The 21,479-nt window shown below is 39.9% G+C and overlaps 1 protein-coding gene across 1 annotated transcript in view; it reads right to left on the bottom strand.

Annotated features, from left to right (window-relative positions):
- Positions 1-21,479, bottom strand: part of LOC140941819 (uncharacterized) — a 62,070-nt gene that overhangs the window by 14,876 nt on the left and 25,715 nt on the right. The window contains exons 13-18 of the mRNA XM_073390829.1: positions 15,039-21,394; positions 11,921-12,138; positions 9,576-9,964; positions 4,501-4,689; positions 4,082-4,219; positions 3-146 (exon numbers count right to left, since the gene is read on the bottom strand). Of these exons, the coding sequence (XP_073246930.1) occupies positions 3-146; positions 4,082-4,219; positions 4,501-4,689; positions 9,576-9,964; positions 11,921-12,138; positions 15,039-21,394 (7,434 nt within the window). The remainder of the gene's footprint in view (positions 1-2; positions 147-4,081; positions 4,220-4,500; positions 4,690-9,575; positions 9,965-11,920; positions 12,139-15,038; positions 21,395-21,479) is intronic.

The raw sequence follows: 21,479 nt of genomic DNA on the forward strand, positions 1-21,479 counted from the left end.
ACTTTGTTTGAAGAGTCGGTCAAAATGACGTTTATTGCTGTACCGACCACTGACTTTGAAGCACTCTTAATAGCTGTACTCGAGGCGGTCTTGGCTTGGCTTAGAATTGCGTTCCCCGCGTTCTTGATGAAATTAGAAACTTTGTTCTGTTTGAAAAAGAAGCATAAAATATAAGTACATTGGAAAAGTACTAATCGTAAAGTTAAAGTTAATTCGATAAAGTTCACTCCTGCCAAAAGAGGGTTGATCGTTCTTGCAGATACTGTATTTACAGAAAGGTCAAGGTATTTTAATGAGTTAAGAGTAAGCCCAAAATTTAGACAAAGATTTCTCACATAGAAATGCGCTAGTCGATTATGTTTTACGTTCACTAAGAGACCCATTTAAGAGAACCTAAGTTAATGGCCAAAAAAAGAACGTAAAACAAAATCGTGGTTAAATTATAACATTGTAAACTTGGGTACTCAAGCACTACCTAGCCATCAAGCAACTAAGAATACAGATCTGTCAATTGCAACGTCTAACGTTCGCGGTTCCACAATCAGTGTGAAGGCTAAAGTCTGTTTTCAGTTATCGTCGTTCATCTGTGGTTGTTGACCTGATGTTGGAAATAGTGAAATCATTATGTTTTATCTTTTATACCGCCCCCCGTCTCGTGAAAAACAGCAAAAACAGAGTTTTTGTGTGGGGGGAGAAATCCAGTGCACACCAAATAAATCACAGAAAATCTCAACAGGATTAATGTCCACAATCCTATCCACAAGCACAAGTAAGAAATAGTAGAAATCCGAACAGCAATGAAGTAAAAACGCTTCCGTTAGGTCTTTTTCCTAACCACGAGGTCTGCGAAAAATACTCTAAACGAGGCTACAACAAAACAATTTATACAGTAGTCACGAATGTTCTCAACGATCTCAACACCCTCCCCTCATTTAAGTGTTTCATTAACTTAAATAGCAGTCACTTTGTACATAAGTTGCAAAGGACGTTCGACAACATATCTATTTCCCCTTCTCAGCTTCAATCCGTGAAATACTCCGTCTTTGCCAATAATCTTGTCCACGACTCGTCCAAAATTTCACAATGCTTTATCCTTTGCTTCTCTTTTCACTAACACCACTGATCCTCTATCTTGAATTTTTGCACTGCTTGCAGCGGCCTCACTCTTTCTTTTTCGAAGGGCATACGCGTACTTTTTTAGAAACGTCTTATGAAGCTGCTCCTTGCTTTTCCGGAAGAATTTCATTCGTTTTGTTACTTTGTCTTCACCAGTTTCCTGAAAATCTTCCTCCAAGATTGGGCTTGGTTTTCCCCTCAGCAAGGTGTTTGGGGTAAGCACTGGTTGCTCAAACTCTTCCCCCTGATAAAGAAAAGGAGGGTTGTTCATGCAGTTCTCTAAGTCCAGCAAGACATCTTCAAACTCTGGATAGGTCAGGAGGCTTTGGCCAAGGCGTTTTGAAAGGGCCCTCTTCATGATACCAATATGAAGCACGCAAAGAACCCTCCCCACCATGAGGCTTGGGCTATGTTAAACTTAGTCCGGTTTACGTTCAGCGCTCCAATGTAACTTGCAAGATTATGATCCTTCTTGAGGGTAGATAACCACGTCCCAGTGGCCGAAGACGTCTTTCTTACAATGGTCTGAGGGCATCCACCCCTGGCAATAAACTCTTTTAAAGCTCTTTGAAATCCAATGGAAGAGAAATCACAAAAGAGCTTAAGGTCCACTGCACGGGTACTGGCACACGTACATAGTGTAATGTAAGATTTACCAGTATTAGACTTCTTCTCCTTGTAGTGAACTGGACCGGCAAAGTCAACTCTTCTTATTGCAAAATGATCAGACATTTTAACCCTAAAAGCTGGCAGGAATGCAGTTGTAACACACGAGGCAGACACAGGTTTCTGCCAGTACTTGCTGAACCACCATAGATGGGGTTGTTTTTGAAAATTACAAGGGCTTCAATATTATTTTCCCGATTGATTGAGCAAGAAGCAATAGTATCATTCCTCCCATAGCAAGTGCTGCATTGTCGCGCCAACGCGGGCGCTAAGCTTGAATATTCACGTCGCGTAGTAATCCTGCCAGTTTGCGGTCATGGCGAAACGTAAAGGTCAACAGTGTTAGTTGATGAGCGAGCGATTATCGTGCGAACAAGAAGCCGGAGTACCCGTTACCTGCAGATTAGCCGATGGCAATTTAGGGCGGATTTGCTTCGCGTGGAGGCGCGTGGAGATGGTCCGTTTGTTTTGTAGCCAGCCTTTAATTCTTCTTTAGTGGATAGTACCTACGATTGCAAAACTCAACAAAATGCCGCTTTAACCGGCCAGGAAGAAGGAGGAGTCGTTCAGTTAAAAGTATCTTAGCTTTTATTTTGTTATATTTTGACTTTTGGACCATTTTAGTTCATGGGAGTTTCGACGACACATTCCATTTTATCCATGTGAATATTAATATGTTGACACATACTACGTCTGGGCAGCCTGTGCTTGAACAGCGGTGCGATATTTTTGGTCTAATATTTCTCAGTTGGCGATCGAGCTTTCGCAGTGAGCTTCCGCTTGCGTATACGTACCCCGTTCACAGAAGTCATTCCCGGCTAAACTTTCAAATGAAACAAGTTTAAGATGGACAGTATTTTGATTTGCACTCGCTTGTTGATTTGGTAAATCAAAAGGCACCTTGTTCGCGGTCAACAACTTGCGGAGGGATTCAACTCCGCGATACAATCACATTAGTTTCGCAAATAAAGCAAATCCTGAAAAGATATGAACAACCATCTGAATTTTCTGAATTGTCATGGCACATGTTAAGGCATATTTTCCTACCATAAGACCATAAAACAATAAAAAAAGACGGCAAAATCGATCCTTCTCTCCGCCGATGGCGAATCATTCACGAAAACAACCACGCGAGGAATAAGCGCTTTCGAACTTCCGTTGATTCCAACAGCCAATCAGATCTTATGACATTGTTCTAACAACCAATCAGCGTTGCGGCCAACATCTGGCCGCAGTGAGCACAAATTTGTGAGAGTTTGTATCAGGCCCAACTTTTAGCGGTAGCTGTTAGAGAGAATGCATGAGAACTGCCAAAATTGGGCTTGATATCAGGTTATTCTGAGCTTATCTAGGACACTACCTAGAGACCCCATCATGTTAACATGAGCTAGCTGGCAATTGCCAGTCCATCAGCAGAAAACTCAATACTTGTGCTTCACCATTTTCACACTGAGCGTCAATAGGCCTTCAAACAACTAGGTCAATTGTTAAAAGCTTATCTTTACAGTCGGTCGTCAAATATAGAGTTGTACATGCTAAGATATACAACTTACGAATCGCAAAGTTTTCCAACCACTCCAATCCCTTTATTCCCAGTAGGTTCTTGACAAGGCTAAGCCGTTAGTGAATACAGTAAAGACCCGCGACTAAGAACCTGTATTTTCCCTAGTTAGACTAAACAGGTTCTTACGTTAAATGGTAATGAGCGTAAATTTAGGCTTTTTAGGTTCTTAAATAGGTTCTTGTTTTCAGAACATCGAGAAGATGAGAACTTCGCGTCACGGGCTACCCATCTTGCATGAGTGTCAAAACTACCTTAGCTATAATCCCCGAAGTGACGCCCGCCCCCTCGCGATCCGTGCATTTGAAAATCAAGATAGCCGTGACGGTAAAAGACGCGGTATATCTAAACGATCTCACGAAAAAATAGGGGACTGTGAACAGTCTATCAGAACAAAAAACACATTGTAGCCAAGAGCAATTATTCGCATTCGGCTTATTCCTTTTATAAAATCTGCATACTATTATACTGCAGTTGGACTGTAATAGGCACCTTTGTCTCCAAAATGGATCATGAATGTTGGCTTATCTTATTTTTTAAAATGTACAGGATTTTATAAAGATTCTATAAAATAAGAACCTGTTTCAGATTTTAGGCTAAACAGATTCTTTTTTAGATCGGGCCTATAACTGGCAAAGTTTAGCCTAACAGATTCAAACCAGGTTCTTACTGTATATCATTGATATGTCAGTCCGTGTTAGCATGGAATCATGTTATCTATTTTTTGACTTTACTTACGATCACATTGGGAGAATTCTGTTTGGCTACGGAAGTAGCATCGCTGAGAGTCCCGGACAGTTGAGTCACATCAGCCAAGTTCATATCCTCTTTGACTTCAGTATTGTCAAGTGCAATAGAAACAAGCTTGTCAACGAACTGAAAAAGGCAAAAATAAAATACTTATTCCATCCCCAAATCTCCAAAAGACACTTAAGACCTATAGTAAACACCCGCAGTAGTTTTGCAAAGCTTAATATTATACCAACCAATGTCCATGAAATAAAAAATTGGCTAGTTGTATATATCCCACTGGAAACGAAGGGTTTACCTTAAAGTGCAAAAATGTAAACTAACCCGTGGGAAACTACTACGCTTTGAAAAACCAAACATACTATATATATATTAGTAATAACAGAACATCAAACAAACGTAATTACCTCTTTTTTTGCCTCGATATCTTCTTCACTTTGCTTTTCAGTACCTTGTTCTTCGTTTAATGCTTGGGCAAAACTTGATACAAAAGACAGTTTCAAGTTTAAGTTGCCACCAGCAGCTATTTCGCCCAGATTTTCGTCTAATAGTTTTGTAAGATCCTCAGCAGTCGTTTTGTTTTTATTCGGCATAACCTGTCAAAGAAAGATCAAAGCTCTTTCTCGGGAACTGTCCTGGGTAATAGCCCACGCTTGATATACTAAAATTCTAACATAACTCCGGGGCTTTCTGGTCATATTTGTATATTTGGTTTGGTTTTCTGTGCGCTCAAGTCTTTTCGAGGAATTGCGAGACAATGGAGTGGTGAAAAGTTTGAAAACCTTATCCTATCCCTTAAGCCTCGGAGTTATGTTAGAATTTTGATATATCGAACGTGGGCTATTTGAAGTATCAACGAAATTTTCCCCAAAGTTAATTAACCTAGGAAAAATAATTCACACTCAAAAAGGTGCTTTCCCGTTGGCAACAGCCCGATTTTCCATGAGTAAAATGTATAGTATACCCGCACCTAATGTAGGGTATGTGGTACGAAAAGTACAGCCATTTACGTGATATTTAGCCTCACTGCTCACTCACTTGATAAAATTCAGCAAATTTTAACCTGCAGACGATAACTTTGGCTGTAAATGCCTGGGTATAGATTAACTGGGGAAATGTAACCGTGATAGTTATGATAAGATTAGATTGCTTAGATTAGAACAAGAACAAAAAAATTCGCATATTTCTCTTTCTTTCTACCTCATGATCAATCAGAAACGATGAATACGTTCATACACACCTTCGAGTTTTCTCCAGAACCGTACCCGATTTCAGATCTTAATGGGCAAAGTCTATATACCCGTTTTTGTACCAAAACGGCGCAAAGACCCTACCCTTGGTGGCGGCACATACCTACAATGTATATGGCCTGTACATATGAGTACCCCCGGGCCACGCGTACTGTGTCCGGTTTTGCTTGAAAAGAGAGATCTTTCCTCCGGTTTAGCATACCTTCCACACGTGCCCGGTAAGATAAAAACGGTCACAAAACGCATCTTTTCAGAAACTTTCTCCAGAATAAAGCGTTTTGAAAACTCTAGCTTCTCATTTTCGCAGTAAAGGCAGACGAAATCCGAGCGAGGTTCTCGAATATTATAGACCACTAGCATCACGCATCTCCTGTGAGGGATGCTATTGTTTCTGTCATCGTTTTAGTGTTTCCGTGTGAACGGGCAAAAATCATTCGAAAACGCTACGAGCGGACGCTTTTTCTTTCTTTTTTTTTTTTGAAAATGGATAGATAGAATCTGCATGCGTTCATCCGGATACTTGTATACGGGGACAGAAAACACCAAACCTAGTCTAGACTCTTGGCGACGTTACGATTCACAGTATGGTTTAGGCTTGTTCAATCCGAGCTGGCCTAGCGCTTGGCTGGAGCCACCCACGCCGTTTGGTACAAGGAAAGAACGAGATGTCAATCAATTAGAACGACAACAACAACAACAATAAGCTATATTTGCATGACTATAACAAAGTATTACAGTATTGCAAAAGCTACTTGAAATTACTCATTGATTCCTTGTAAATTAAATATTTAAAATAATTTGAAACTTATTAATCATTGTTTATTTCTAACCATCAGTAGGATTAATTATTCCGGAGATAAGTTTGTCTCTCAATTCAAAGCAAGTTGATATAAATGAAATTAATTGGATGTTAATGAAATAGTCAGTAGAATTCATCAGATGTGATAATAAGGACTCTTGTGATTGTAGTCGCAGAAACGGTATTTTAGGTTCTAGTTTAGAGAAGAACATATCTCTTATCGAAGAAAAACTTGGACAATCTAATAAAAAGTGAGTTTCATCTTCAATTCTGTTACAATTGCAGAGATTGCATAACCTTTCGCCACGTGGTAGATTGTCGTATCTACCTGTCTCAATCCTAAGTTTGTGACTGCTTATTCTCAGTTTCACTAATGTTTTCCTAGAAGGGTTCTTTCTTGTTAAATCTAGGTAGACAGAAGGGCTATAATTCGTTTTGATTTTATAATAAAAGTTACGTTTTTGTGAATGTTGAAGGGTATGATTCCAGTAAGTGATATATTTCTTTTGCATAAGATCTACGTATTGCTTAATTTTACATTTATTCAGTAAATTACAATTAAAGCCTGGGAAATCATAGTGGTCAGTCATCTTCTTAAGACTGGAGTAAAAACTATTTTGACCACTATGATAAAGGTCAACAGATATTTTTAAAGATTGTTTAACTATAGAATTTTCATCTTTTTCTTGGAGATAGTTTAAGTAATTAAGTATCTTGTTATTTATATCAATGATCAGAGGGAATCTGCCAAGTTCAGATCTGCATGCAACATTGGATGACTTGTTATGGACTTCTAAATATCGTTTACAGAAGTGTAAATGAGTTTTTTCGATTCCGGAGTTATCCCATGATTTAAAATCTGATTTCACAAAGGCACGCCAAACTTCACTATTGTAAGTTAAAATCGGTGAGATCATTGTGTCAAAAGTTTTATTTGCAAGGGAGGGTTTCAGTTTACTAAAATCAGTGTGGCGTCTTAGACTAAATAGAGCATGAAAGGCTTTTATATCAAGCCATTTTTTCGGTAAGAATGGCGCTGAAAACCTTGCATTGCGTGACCAAGGGCTCTGCGTGGCGGCGCGCTTGTTTGCTGAGGAGATAAACACAGAGTCGGATTTGGTTGGAGAAAATTTAGCCACCAAAGGTGACGAACTTTATTTTCAAGATCTGCCAATATATAATAAACTAAATATCTCTTCAGCAAAGGTGGGGGAAAAAACCGCCACCCACTAAGACAAGAAAGAGAAACAGACTAGGAATTAATTCGCAGGCAGGCGGAAGGGGAGGTGGTGGAAAATGCTGAAAATTGGTTCAAACCAGCGATGTGAACAACGTGATGGTGAGCGATCGAAAGGGGGCGAGCACATGGAAAAGCGCCCCTAAGAATGATAAAGTCCGGAACGCCCTAAATTCTGATTGGCTGGAAATAAGATAGGCTTGGAACCTGCCGCCTTGGCCTGCAAACCATTATCAAATGCCTTGTCATAAAATCCCATTATGATGTCGTCATAACGGTGTCTTTTTTGTCGAAGATGTTCAAGTGAGAGTGTAAAGTTTCCGGGAGACGAGATGCGAGTCCCTAAGTAAGTATAGTCTTTTACAATGTCTATCATTTCATTGCCTATGGGAAAAACATAATCACATTTCTTTGTGCCTTTTTGGAAAACCATTATTTTCGTTTTCTTGGGGTTGGTTTTAAGCATCCAGGAGTTGCAATATGAAGACAATTTGTTTAGGCAATTTTGTAATCCTAGTTTCGATCGTGAAAATATAATAAGGTCATCAGCATAAAAAAGAGAATTGAGTTTGGTGCCATTTGGTAGCACAAACGGATCAGATAAAATATTGTTGAATGAAAAAGCTTGATCATTGACGTATAGGTTGAAGAGAAGAGGGCTTAAAATGCAGCCTTGACGCACACCTCTAGTGTATTGAAAAGGTTGTGTTTGGTTATTTCCAATCCTAATAGAACAGGTAGAATTTGAGAATAAACTTTTTATGACTTTATAGAAGTTTCCTCGGACATTTATTTGTAACAGCTTGTATAAGAGTCCATCGTCCCACGCCGAATGAAATGCTTTTCTAAAGTCCACAAAACATGCGTATACTTTCGTTTTGTGACAGTTAACGTATTTGTCAATTAATGTTCGTAGTGTAAGAACATGGTCAGCGGTTCGATTATTTGCTAAGAAACCTATTTGAGATTTATGAAGTATGTCACGCGACTGAATTTGCTTGAGAAGTCTTTGATTGAGAATAGAGCAAAATAGTTTCCCAAGACAACTAGAAATAAAAATTCCACGATAATTTGAGGGATCACTTTTAGTCCCACTTTTAAAAATTGGTGTTATAAGGCCACCGCACCATGTTTGAGGCATAGTGCCTGACGTCAGAACAGCGTTAAATAACTTCAGATAAATAGGCATTAGTTCATTTAAGCTGGATTTGATCATTTCATTTTTTATTCTATCTGAATACGAAGATTTGTTGTTTTTGAGTTTGTTAGCCGCTGTGCGTATTTCGAGTTCAGTTATTAGGTAGTCCAAGGCATGCGATTGTGTTGTTGCGTCTTCTTATCTTGTTAACTCATCGATAATGGCTTCTTGGTGTGAATTAAGAGGCCCGTTTGAGTGTAGTGACTGGAAGTGAGACAACCAACTTTCTTCTGAGATTGGCGGGGTACTAGTTTCCTTCATAGAATCATCCATAGATTTCAAGCAGTTCCAAAAATTTCGACTGTCTGAGTTATCTTTCATGTCTTCCAGTTCCAAAATCTTAGTATGATAGTGTTCTTTTCTCTTCTGTTTCAGAACGTTTTTGTACTGTTTTAAGACAGTGTGATAGTTTTCCCTAAGAGTAATATTGAGGGGATCTCTGTGGTTTAGATTAGCAAGTTTCCTCAATTCGTGTCTCTTAAGACGACATTCTTTATCAAACCATTTTTTGTTAGACGAAACAGAAGATAATCTAGTATATCGGCTTTTAACGTTCTTAATTTTCAAACAATGTTTTGTGGTTGTAAAAAGAATCCGTTCTACTGCATCGAGAGAAGAGTTAATGTGTTTGTCTGTCCTACTGTCAACAAGAAAATCATGTATCATTCTCTGTATGTCTCTTGTTTGCAGTGCTGTTTTAAATTTTTGTGATGAATCATTTTTCCATATAAACTGTTTGGGTAAACGAATTAATGTATCATTGGTATTTTCTGTAGCTAAGTGGGTATTTACCTAAGTAATGTTAAGCCATGTCATTATTGGACTGTGATCTGATAAACTCGACGGCTCTTTGACAACAAAATTCGCGATAGAGTGGAATAAGTCTTGGTCGCATGTTGCATAGTCAACAACACTAACTCCTAATTTACCATGAAATGTTGGCCTTCCAAAAATAATATTGAGAAAGATAAGGGCCTGACTGACATGACGATACCCACCTTAACAGTCTCGGGGATCTCGTAATCGACAGATGCTCCTAATTTGTCCGTTACCTTCACGACAAAATGATATTTGTAATCGTTTTTTTCCAGACCACTTGATAAGCGGAAATCTTTGACAACGGGACTAAGGCTCTGGTCTAAAGTTGATAGAGGACCTCCTACGGCTTTCTTGTAGAAGAATGTGTACGTTAGAGGCACTTCTGGATCTTTGAAGTCTTTACAAGTTATGGTAAATAGAGTTTTTAGCGGTCGCGGTTCCCCTTCTTCGTAAGATACACTACATTCGCCTTTTTCTGGAGGCTTGTTCACCACAACATCGTAACTGCTGTTGCCTGTTGCTCCACCGGCAACTTTTCCACTCAGTGTAACCGTGTATTCTGCATCATCTATCAAGGAAAAAAGGTCGGTAAAGGATTAGAAACACGAAGGAAAGGGCCTCCTGTAGATAAAAAAAGTAGGGTTATCCGGCTAGGACTGCTGCATAACTCTAATTTACATGCCTGTCATATGCGCAGAAAAGCTAGCGGGTAACTTTTGAGCTGTGGCTACTAAAGATGGTGAAAACCATAGGAAGGGAAAAACAGCCAAATAGGCTTAAAAGCCTATGTTCATTCTACACCGGACAACTCTCGTGCCGGCACAAAACCATACCGGATAGGGCTTCTGTTCAGACATAACTGCTCCAGTGATTCGGAGGGATTTCTTTAACTACAGCAAAGCTACGCCGTGCCGATCTGGAAAGTGAAACGTTACATATCGGATAGGTTCTGTGCCACACTTTGGTTGTCAGAACAGGTATTCAGATTATGGCAGAATATGAGCGAGGACTAGAACCCACTGAGACGAAAGTAAATACAGACTAAACTCCTTATAATCTCCACGTGCGACTACCTCTCGTAAGCGATCGCCTCCGATAAGCGACCGTCCATCCACAACACAAAAGTTTTCCCAATCAAAGCCTTAAAGTTGGAACCTCTAGTAAACGACCACCCCCTTTAAGCAACTGTCACCACTTTTTTAGCCTAACGGTTAATGATTTTCCCTTTTTTAACCTCTTGTAAGCGACCACTTGACGCATTCTCCGATCTCTATTTTCGCTGTGTGCACTATGTTATGTTACTTAGGATATACGAAGACCTTTGGTTAAAACATGGAACTACAAATATCCTGCATGCAGTAAATTATCTTCCATAAAGTACTACTGGCTTAAAATGTAAAATGTAAAATGCAACAAATTTTGCTGAAATTTGCTTCTTCGTGGTGTATTTACGGCAGGGAATTTCACGTTCTATTCGACTGCAGTGACGGCAAAGAAATGTCCAAAAAGTGTGCTGCAAGCGCAGAATTGTTGTTTTGGCTTATTACTTGGCTTCACCACTAGAAGCTAAGTTAGTTTCAAGTAAGCACTTGATTCAATTGCACTTAAAAATCTTAGGTCGCTCTGCAGAAAACATGGCTTCATACTTGTTAATAAAGTATATTTACTTGAAGTACAAGCGGTCAATTATGTTTTGCACTAAAATCATTTATGCGTATCACAAACGTGATTGCTCGAGTCAAAAGTTAAAACTATGAGGCCTTTGCTCAGAAGAAGAGCTTTTTGTTGTTTAGTATTTATTTTTCGTTAGTTTTTAATTCAACTCAAAGGGTTTCAGTTTAGCTGTAAAAGAGATGCTTATGTGCTTCATGTTTTACAAGTACTTAGAAACGGCAGGAAAAAAAAAAAAAAAAACAAGCGAAGTCTCTCTCATCATTTCACTAGAATGACTGACCAACGCTTTTTTGGCAAAAAAAGATCGAGATAAGTTCTGGGCTTGGCCCCTTCCGCAAAGGCTCTTCACAGACCAAGACATGAATGTGCATCTGTCCAGTTCATTAGAATCTTGAAACCGCTGCTCGTGCACATCGTGCGGAATAGCTTCCTTTTCTAATTGGTCATGTGTGGTGTAGGCCACCGCTTGGCAACGAACACCGGCTTCTTTGAACTCAAACGTTTCCATGGTCACCAAGTAAATTTGAAATAGGTACATTTTACCCCTTCACACTCAAACAAGGTTCCAAGTACACTTGGATTATACTTGAGTAATCTAGTGTGAAACCAACAATTAAAGCTATTGCGTTTTTGACGTTCTTGTTGCCGTTGCCGTTGCCGTCGTCGATGTTGAAACCCCATATTTTCCCTGGTCTGCAGTCTTCTTTCTATCACACCCCCTGCGCTTTTTGAGTAAGAGTCATGGACAAATTTAAACTATTCCGATAAAAAGAAAAACATAAATTCGTCGGCAAAAGTAAAGATCATTTTAGTGAAAGAACCACATTTCACAACCAAAATTCGTAAGTACCTTTAAAATAATCCGGCTTTATGACCAAAGTCTCTGATGTCTGATCTGGCACTGCGAGGAAACGCTGTGGGATAGAATCATCTGAACAGTTGACATCGGATGTACATTTTTTAACGCTCCACTCGTAATGTATCTTTCGGTTTCCTCTGGACTTCCCTTTTCCTTTTAATGAAAATTTCTCCGATGGGTTTAATTTTTCCTTACAGTTTTTAACACACCTGAAATTAAAAGCAAGCAGCGATGAAAAAGTCATGAAGGGTGACCACCATTAAGTTAGATATTGAAAGAGCAACGTACAAAGTAAATTTGGAATTTGGCGCAGTCCAAGTCAGTATGTTAGTGAAAAAAAAGAGAAAGAAGAAAATCGCTCTCCTTTACCATAGTCAAAATCTTTGATGAGCGGAAGATACAACTTCAAAGACTTCAAAAGACATCAAAACAAAATGGCTTAAATTTGAAGAGTAAAACTGCCAAATGTACCAAACTGAACACTGAGAACTCCTTTCATTGTTGGTGGTTGTTCTTCCAGTTGATTTATAATCACTATAGCCTTGTTTCCGCGCTACAATTTCCCAGCAACCTTTACGATGCAACTGTGCCTTAAAAAGCGACAATATGAACTATATTTTTTACATTCAACTGACAAACAAGAGCAATATTACCATCAGCTATCAAACAATAAATTTTCAAACTGCCAACAGCAAGCAAGCAAGCAGAAAAAACGATGAAACACTCGGCTTGGTCAGCGTTTTCTTTCCTTTAAAATCACTTTCTAATGCTTTTTTTTTGCCGCGTCGACCCAATCTCGGACCCAGATTTCTTGTTTACGAAGCCCAAGGCGAGATCTTACTGTTTAAGAAAGGAAATTTAAGTTTTTTGATCGGCTAGATTGTGAGCGAATGACGTGAGTGTCGTCTCCTACGCGCTATGGCGTGTGCAATTCATTCTTTGCAAGTCTTCAGTTCTGCTCAAATAAATGTTTTCACTCAAGAAGTAGTTGATATAACTTGAAAATCCGTTTTTGTCTCATCTTTAAAGACTTTTTAGAACTCTCTCTCGGTATCAAAATTAAGAGTTTTGAAAAGGGTAAAAATAATTCTCGCGTAGAAGTTGATGCGTACTGCTTTGAACTTTTAGCGCGAGTGATCATAATAAAATTTAACCTAACTAGCTGTCACTTTGAATTTGATGTTACAAAGAAAAACAACAACAACTTAATTGGTTCATACCTAGGGACTGGTTAAAAGGTACAGGGAAGGTGGGCCGGAACATTTGCAAGTGTGGTTGATTGAAAACAAATGTCCTGCCCACTCCCTTCGGCACAAAAATGACTGACCCACCCCCAAAGCAAGAGTGGAAATTACATGACCCACCCCCGAGTATTAAAACATGGATTTTTGGTTTTCTCTTAATAATCCAATAAACCTCGTTCTGTGCATGACAAAATCATAAGTCTCTAGCCTCTTGCCTTGCTTCATAAGGTTGGAAACAAAGTGTTGACAGGCCAAACACGACTCATACGCTCGTGATAATGTGAAACGTGTCCTTAGAGTTTGCTTGGGAAAAAGGGAGATTTTTCTTCTTTTCTCACTCGCACGTAGGTCACTCGCACTACACAGCGCATGGAACATTCTAAATTCTGACTAAGTAGATATCATTTTTGCCACACTATATAGTCTTACAAATAGAGGTCATGAAGCTGGTTTGTTTCAAGCACTTTGAGTAATTATTTCCTGTGGTTTATGCTTCTGTAGGTGTTTCTGATAGGATTTGATCTCAGATGCAGTAGTATATTACTCATAGTGTCTTTGATTTCTTCGAAATGCCTAGAACTGAATAACTACATGCATGTAGTTTCTTTGTCCTTGAATGTGATTATTTCCTGCTATATTTAAGCCCTGCGCTCAGCTACAAAATATTGTTTCCAGGATGTTGAATTTTCATGCGAGATAGTGTGATCTTCAGATTTGAGTTGTAGCTTAGACTACACCTTCTTCATGAATGGAGATTTATGCTGTGCGTCAGCCAAGATCATTCTCCGAAGGGCGCTGATACAGTCCACTTAGTTTTTCTTAAGATAAACGAGTCTTTGGACAGGAGCGCGATACATCTAATACTGCTATGTAAAAGTTTCTGATATTTTGAATACATTTGTTAGGTTTGCGTTAATATTTCTGCTTATTATTGATACGTATTTCTTTCGAGTTTCTTTCTTTGATTCCTTTCTAGAATATATGTAACAACATAGGCCGGGTAACCACACCAAGGTACCAGGATTTAAAACAGCATTGAAATGTGAAAAAAAAAGAAACAAAAATCATGCATTTTATTAAAATTGCATTTTAAAAAGGACGCAACAAGTTTGAGAATATTTTTAACAATAATTCCATCTGGCTGTGTTTTATATTCTCTTTGGCCCATCCCCTAAGGGTAGCTGAAAATTACACTACCCACCCCTTGCACGAGGCTCAAAACCTCATGACCCACCCCCTCTCTGCTCTAGCCCACCCCCATACTTTTTTACCAGTCTCTTAAGATACGCGTATAACCACGTTTTTTTTTTTTTTTTTTAGAGAAAACATCATGGCTCTATCAAATTCGTTCTTTAACACGTCTAAAACTGAGGATTTATTTAGGGCATGCGCTCTTTCATCGCCTGTAACATTCCTGACAGGTTATCATGTGTACAAATCGGATATGACCTGATCTCGCCTTCGGCTTCGTCATCAAGAGATCTGGGTACGAGATTAGCGTCAACCCTCACTAGTATGAAACTGGAAACAAACCCATCGGACTCCCAGTCCAACAACGCTAGCGGCACACATTTAAATTCATTGGCTTTGACATCTTTTTTTGTCTGATCATGTTCCGTTGGTTTCAGTATTGCGCTATTTCTTGAACTAATGTTGGAAAATTAGATAGAGGATATAGAGAGGAGAAGTGTGACGTCACAAAAATTCAAATGTGTGAAATTATGGAATTGGTTGGCATATTCAGAAAGAAGAAGATGAAAAATGCGCCCTTGCCAAAAGAAAGCCGGTAAGTGCAAATTTGTGGGGGATATAAGCAACGTTTAGAAAGTCCATAGTATAAATAAAAATTGATATGATATACTCACTCGATGCTCATATCAGGAGGATCACCAGGAACAAGGATAATATTTTGATCCTTAAAAGACTGTCGACCACTTTTTGCCATGATAAATCTGATAGTATATGTTGAGTTAGGAATCGCCATGCTTGTATTTAACTTTATTATTTTTGTTTCGTTAAAATCCGTAAGTTGACCTGAAGCATATCCGAAACAGCTTCCATTACTCAAGGGATTTTTTGTCTCAGTAGAGGATATATTTTCCGGCAACTTGGAACCATTAAAGCTACAGAACCAAGCAAACTCGAAATTGCTTCCTGGCTCATCTGGTTCATCTTGTTCATCTGGGTCCACTGACTTAGAAGCATCAATTTGCACTATAACGTCACTGCCTACAGTCCTCTTCGAGCCGCCCAAAATACTTGCCACGAGAGGAGTTGGGATAATTTTAATAGAAAATTTCTTCTCATTGTAAAATCCCTCTGCCCAAGTCATGTTGATGGAAAACTGAAATTCAATCTTTGCGCAAATACTAAAATTCCTCGCGGGAAAGTCCAATTTGGCTAATGGTGTGGTGAATTCAGTTGGCATCGGATCTTTTTCATCAGTGCGGCATCTCTTTGTAATCTTCCACCTGAATTCGGTAGTATCATTGAAGCACTTAATCTCGTTGTCAGTCTCAATAGTTATCTTCTCTGAACGTGTGAACGTATTTGTTTTACCGGATTCGAATCCAGGAACTCTAATTTTGGGTATTTCGCAGTATCCCCTCCCTACTAGCACTGTTCGTTCTAAATCTATGCAGGATACTGAATTGTTGGCTCTAAAATTAACAGTATAACTCCTGGCGTTTTCATACGTGACATTAAAATGTTGAGTACAATTATTGCCAGTGCAATTCGTCAGACTCCCACATTTATTCTCTTCATACTGTTCTGGATAGTTAGCGCCATGTGCATTAAGTAGAAAACAGGGATTATGCCCCATCTGACCCACTGTGAGAGTAAAGTTTACTGGCTTTTTCTGTACTGTAGGCCCGTCGTCTGCTAGGTTAACACCAGGTATGCTCTTCATCAGCGTGATTGTAACATTACGTGTCATCTCGCTGACTTTATTCTGTGCCTTTAGACGAATGGTGTGATTTCCACAAGTACTGAACTTATGCAAGAAGGTCTTATTCGGGTAACTTTTGTCTCCATCGTTTTCAAAATTCCAGGTAAAAGTTACGTTGGTACCGTTTGTGATAAAGGCTTTAAAAGATACGTCATATTCCACGGGATACGTATCTTTGCGAAGAGTAAAATCTGAGCATGATTGATTATCATATTCCGTATGTTCAGTGATAATTTCAAGTCCTTGGATTGAATCTTGTATTATAACCAGGCAAGTGTAGCTGACATTTGAAGGATTTCTGTTGAAGAATGTCACCGTAATGTTGTATTTTCCTGCAATGGAGTAGTGATGATTGGTGCTCCATCCCGAAGTCGGAAACTCTCGGGGAAAGTACAACGATTTATCACTTGAACTATCTCCAAAATTTATCGCCACGTTTAAGTTGGTGCCATTTGAAATTGTCACGTTCAGCGTAACAGAATCATTAGTAGTAATGTACAATTCCTTGTTACACAGTTTTTCTTGGGCTTTAGGAGATTTAGTACGCCATAAAGCGAGTCCTGGGCCCTTTGCTGGCGTCTCCACATATACTGTGGTGTTAATCGTTTTGCTATCCACGCGATTACTGGCATTAATGACCACGAGATATTTCCCAGGCTCAGTGTAACTGTGCGTACTATTTGCTTCAAAACTATCGCCAACTGAACGACTCCTGGTGACAATTTTTGGGCTCTCATCACCATAGTCAATGGAAAAAAGAAGTTCAGAGCCTTGGGTAAACCTCCAGTGTATTTCTACCGGAGCGTTCACTGCTACGGAATGATTAACACTAGTATATTTTAAGCCTTCGATTACGTCCTGGACTATCAGCAGCCAAGTGCAGCTGGCATTTGAAGGATTTCTGTTGAAGAATGTCACCGTAATGTTGTATTTTCCTGCAATGGAGTAGTGATGATTGGTGCTCCATCCCGAAGTCGGAAACTCTCGTCGGAAGTACAACGATTCATCACTTGAATTATCTCCAAAATGTATCGCCACGTTTAAGTTGGTGCCATTTGAAATTGTCACGTTCAGCGTAACAGAATCATTAGTAGTAATGTACAATTCCTTGTTACACAGTTTTTCTTGGGCTTTAGGAGATTTAGTACGCCATATAGCGAGTCCTGGACCCTCTGCTGGCGTCTCCACATATACTGTGGTGTTAATCGTTTTGCTATCCACGCGATTACGGGCATTAATGACCACGAGATATTTCCCAGGCTCAGTGTAACTGTGCGTACTATTTGCTTCAAAACTATCGCCAACTGAACGACTCCTGGTGACAATTTTTGGGCTCTCATCACCATAGTCAATGGAAAAAAGAAGTTCAGAGCCTTGGGTAAACCTCCAGTGTATTTCTACCGGAGCGTTCACTGCTACGGAATGATTAACACTAGTATATTTTAAGCCTTCGATTACGTCCTGGACTATCAGCAGCCAAGTGCAGCTGGCATTTGAAGGATTTCTGTTGAAGAATGTCACCGTAATGTTGTATTTTCCTGCAATGGAGTAGTGATGATTGGTGCTCCATCCCGAAGTCGGAAACTCTCGTCGGAAGTACAACGATTCATCACTTGAATTATCTCCAAAATTTATCGCCACGTTTAAGTTGGTGCCATTTGAAATTGTCACGTTCAGCGTAACAGAATCATTAGCAGCAATGTACAATTCCTTGTTACACAGTTTTTCTTGGACTTTAGGAGATTTAGTACGCCATATAGCGAGTCCTGGACCCTCTGCTGGCGTCTCCACATATACTGTGGTGTTAATCGTTTTGCTATCCACGCGATTACGGGCATTAATGACCACGAGATATTTCCCAGGCTCAGTGTAACTGTGCGTACTATTTGCTTCAAAACTATCGCCAACTGAACGACTCCTGGTGACAATTTTTGGGCTCTCATCACCATAGTCAATGGAAAAAAGAAGTTCAGAGCCTTGGGTAAACCTCCAGTGTATTTCTACCGGAGCGTTCACTGCTACGGAATGATTAACACTAGTATATTTTAAGCCTTCGATTACGTCCTGGACTATCAGCAGCCAAGTGCAGCTGGCATTTGAAGGATTTCTGTTGAAGAATGTCACCGTAATGTTGTATTTTCCTGCAATGGAGTAGTGATGATTGGTGCTCCATCCCGAAGTCGGAAACTCTCGTCGGAAGTACAACGATTCATCACTTGAATTATCTCCAAAATTTATCGCCACGTTTAAGTTGGTGCCATTTGAAATTGTCACGTTCAGCGTAACAGAATCATTAACAGCAATGTACAATTCCTTGTTACACAGTTTTTCTTGGACTTTAGGAGATTTAGTACGCCATATAGCGAGTCCTGGACCCTCTGCTGGCGTCTCCACATATACTGTGGTGTTAATCGTTTTGCTATCCACGCGATTACGGGCATTAATGACCACGAGATATTTCCCAGGCTCAGTGTAACTGTGCGTACTATTTGCTTCAAAACTATCGCCAACTGAACGACTCCTGGTGACAATTTTTGGGCTCCCATCACCATAGTCAATGGAAAAAAGAAGTTCAGAGCCTTGGGTAAACCTCCAGTGTATTTCTACCGGAGCGTTCACTGCTACGGAATGATTAACACTAGTATATTTTAAGCCTTCGATTACGTCCTGGACTATCAGCAGCCAAGTGCAGCTGGCATTTGAAGGATTTCTGTTGAAGAATGTCACCGTAATGTTGTATTTTCCTGCAATGGAGTAGTGATGATTGGTGCTCCATCCCGAAGTCGGAAACTCTCGTCGGAAGTACAACGATTCATCACTTGAATTATCTCCAAAATTTATCGCCACGTTTAAGTTGGTGCCATTTGAAATTGTCACGTTCAGCGTAACAGAATCATTAGCAGCAATGTACAATTCCTTGTTACACAGTTTTTCTTGGACTTTAGGAGATTTAGTACGCCATATAGCGAGTCCTGGACCCTCTGCTGGCGTCTCCACATATACTGTGGTGTTAATCGTTTTGCTATCCACGCGATTACGGGCATTAATGACCACGAGATATTTCCCAGGCTCAGTGTAACTGTGCGTACTATTTGCTTCAAAACTATCGCCAACTGAACGACTCCTGGTGACAATTTTTGGGCTCTCATCACCATAGTCAATGGAAAAAAGAAGTTCAGAGCCTTGGGTAAACCTCCAGTGTATTTCTACCGGAGCGTTCACTGCTACGGAATGATTAACACTAGTATATTTTAAGCCTTCGATTACGTCCTGGACTATCAGCAGCCAAGTGCAGCTGGCATTTGAAGGATTTCTGTTGAAGAATGTCACCGTAATGTTGTATTTTCCTGCAATGGAGTAGAAATGATTGGTGCTCCATCCCGAAGTCGGAAACTCTCGTCGGAAGTACAACGATTTATCACTTGAATTATCTCCAAAATTTATCGCCACGTTTAAGTTGGTGCCATTTGAAATTGTCACGTTCAGCGTAACAGAATCATTAGCAGCAATGTACAATTCCTTGTTACACAGTTTTTCTTGGACTTTAGGAGATTTAGTACGCCATATAGCGAGTCCTGGACCCTCTGCTGGCGTCTCCACATATACTGTGGTGTTAATCGTTTTGCTATCCACAAGACTACTCGCATTAATGACCACGAGATATTCCCCAGGCTCAGTGTAATTGTGCGTACTAATTGCTACAAAAATATCGCCAACTGAAAGACTCCTGTTGACAATTTTTTGGCTCCCATCACCATAGTCAATGGAAAAAAGAAGTTCAGAGCCTTGGGTAAGCCTCCAGTGTATTTCTGCCGGAGCGTTCACTGCTACGTAATGATTAACGCTAGTGTATTTCAAGCCTTCGATTACGTCCTGGACGACAATCTCTGTGCAGTTCACAAGCATTGAACTGACATCATTGGATGCGATCAATACTACTTTGTATCTACCAGCTGTGGTGTATGTATAGGGTGTAACTTTATCAGTGCTGTTCGTTGTTTTTCCATCCATGGTATGTAAGGTATATCGGGCCATTTCGTCCCCTAGATGAGGCAATACAGTGAAGTTGAACGTTTCGTTGGTCTTTAGGATCAGTGGATGCTCAACCACCACACCATGAATTGCATATTGTACGCTGAGGTTCCCTGCAATTGTTTCATTGTTAACTCTATTGGTGGCTGTGATGACTACACTGTACCAAGCAACAATTGTAAAGTTACTTTTATAGAGTCTAAAAAACCTTGCACCTGGCACTTTGACGTCAGTCAAATTCCTTGTTTCCATACTCCCATCAGGGAGTGTGATGGTGACATTAAATTCAACGTGTGATCCATTGAACAATGTCCAGCCAAAGCTAGCTGTGGTCCCGTTTTCTATTGTTTTAAAAGAATCGTTTTTAAATTTCAAGCCAGCTATTCTCTCTTGAATGACCACCTGACACCAGAGTGTAGCTACCCCTATCTTATTCCTTGCCAAGACGCCAAGGGTCCTCTCCCCAGTGTTGTCAAATATTTTCGTGACCCATGGTAATTTTGTCGTGTCGTTGCTGTTGTCACCAAAATCCCAGATGAAAGTAACATTAGTTCCTTTGGTTATAGAGCCGGTTAAATTTACAGATTCCGCCGAAGGGAAGACTTCCGGTATATATAGCTTCAATTCGGTGACCATTTCCTGGAGGCAAATCGATTTTTCAACAACGGAGTTTCCGACTGATAAGGCGATGGTCTTATGTCCAACCTCTTTATACACTCTTTCTACACGGGATTCAGAAACACTAGACACGACCAAAGCGATTGCAGGGAGTATGGAACGATTTTGTGGACTGTTCTCTGTAAATGGATGGTAATTACCAAGAAGAATTCCCGCACCAGTTTTGTTAATAACTGCACTGGAATAAAATAGAGAGGACCCTGATGAACTGGTTTTTAGCGCCCCTGTCGGTCCGGAGGGAGCGAAACGCACGCCAAAGACATCTCCAGGTTGAAGCTGAAATCTCTGATTTTCATCTTCAATCAAAATACGCTTGGGACCACTTGTTGTGTAGACCAGGTATCTATGGATTTGTTGGTAGTTAAAGTTTCCATAAGGCAGTGTTTCGTTTTTGCAACGCGACATACTTTTCACGACACACTGCCCGTCAGAGAAACTGAAGATTGCATCGTTGTCGCATGTTTTTTTCTCACTGCCTGTGCACATAGTGATGTCGCTGATACACGTCTTGGTTGATGGACAGTATCGTTGAGTAGAATCCGTGCACGTTGGTCGATAAACCTAGCGATGTAAGTGATTAGTGTTTACTACAAAAACTACAACATTGCTCAGGAAATTTGGATGACAGTTATTTCAAAAGTACTCA

Source organism: Porites lutea, chromosome 6 (genome assembly GCF_958299795.1).
Source record: "Porites lutea chromosome 6, jaPorLute2.1, whole genome shotgun sequence".
Lineage (NCBI taxonomy): Eukaryota > Metazoa > Cnidaria > Anthozoa > Scleractinia > Poritidae > Porites > Porites lutea.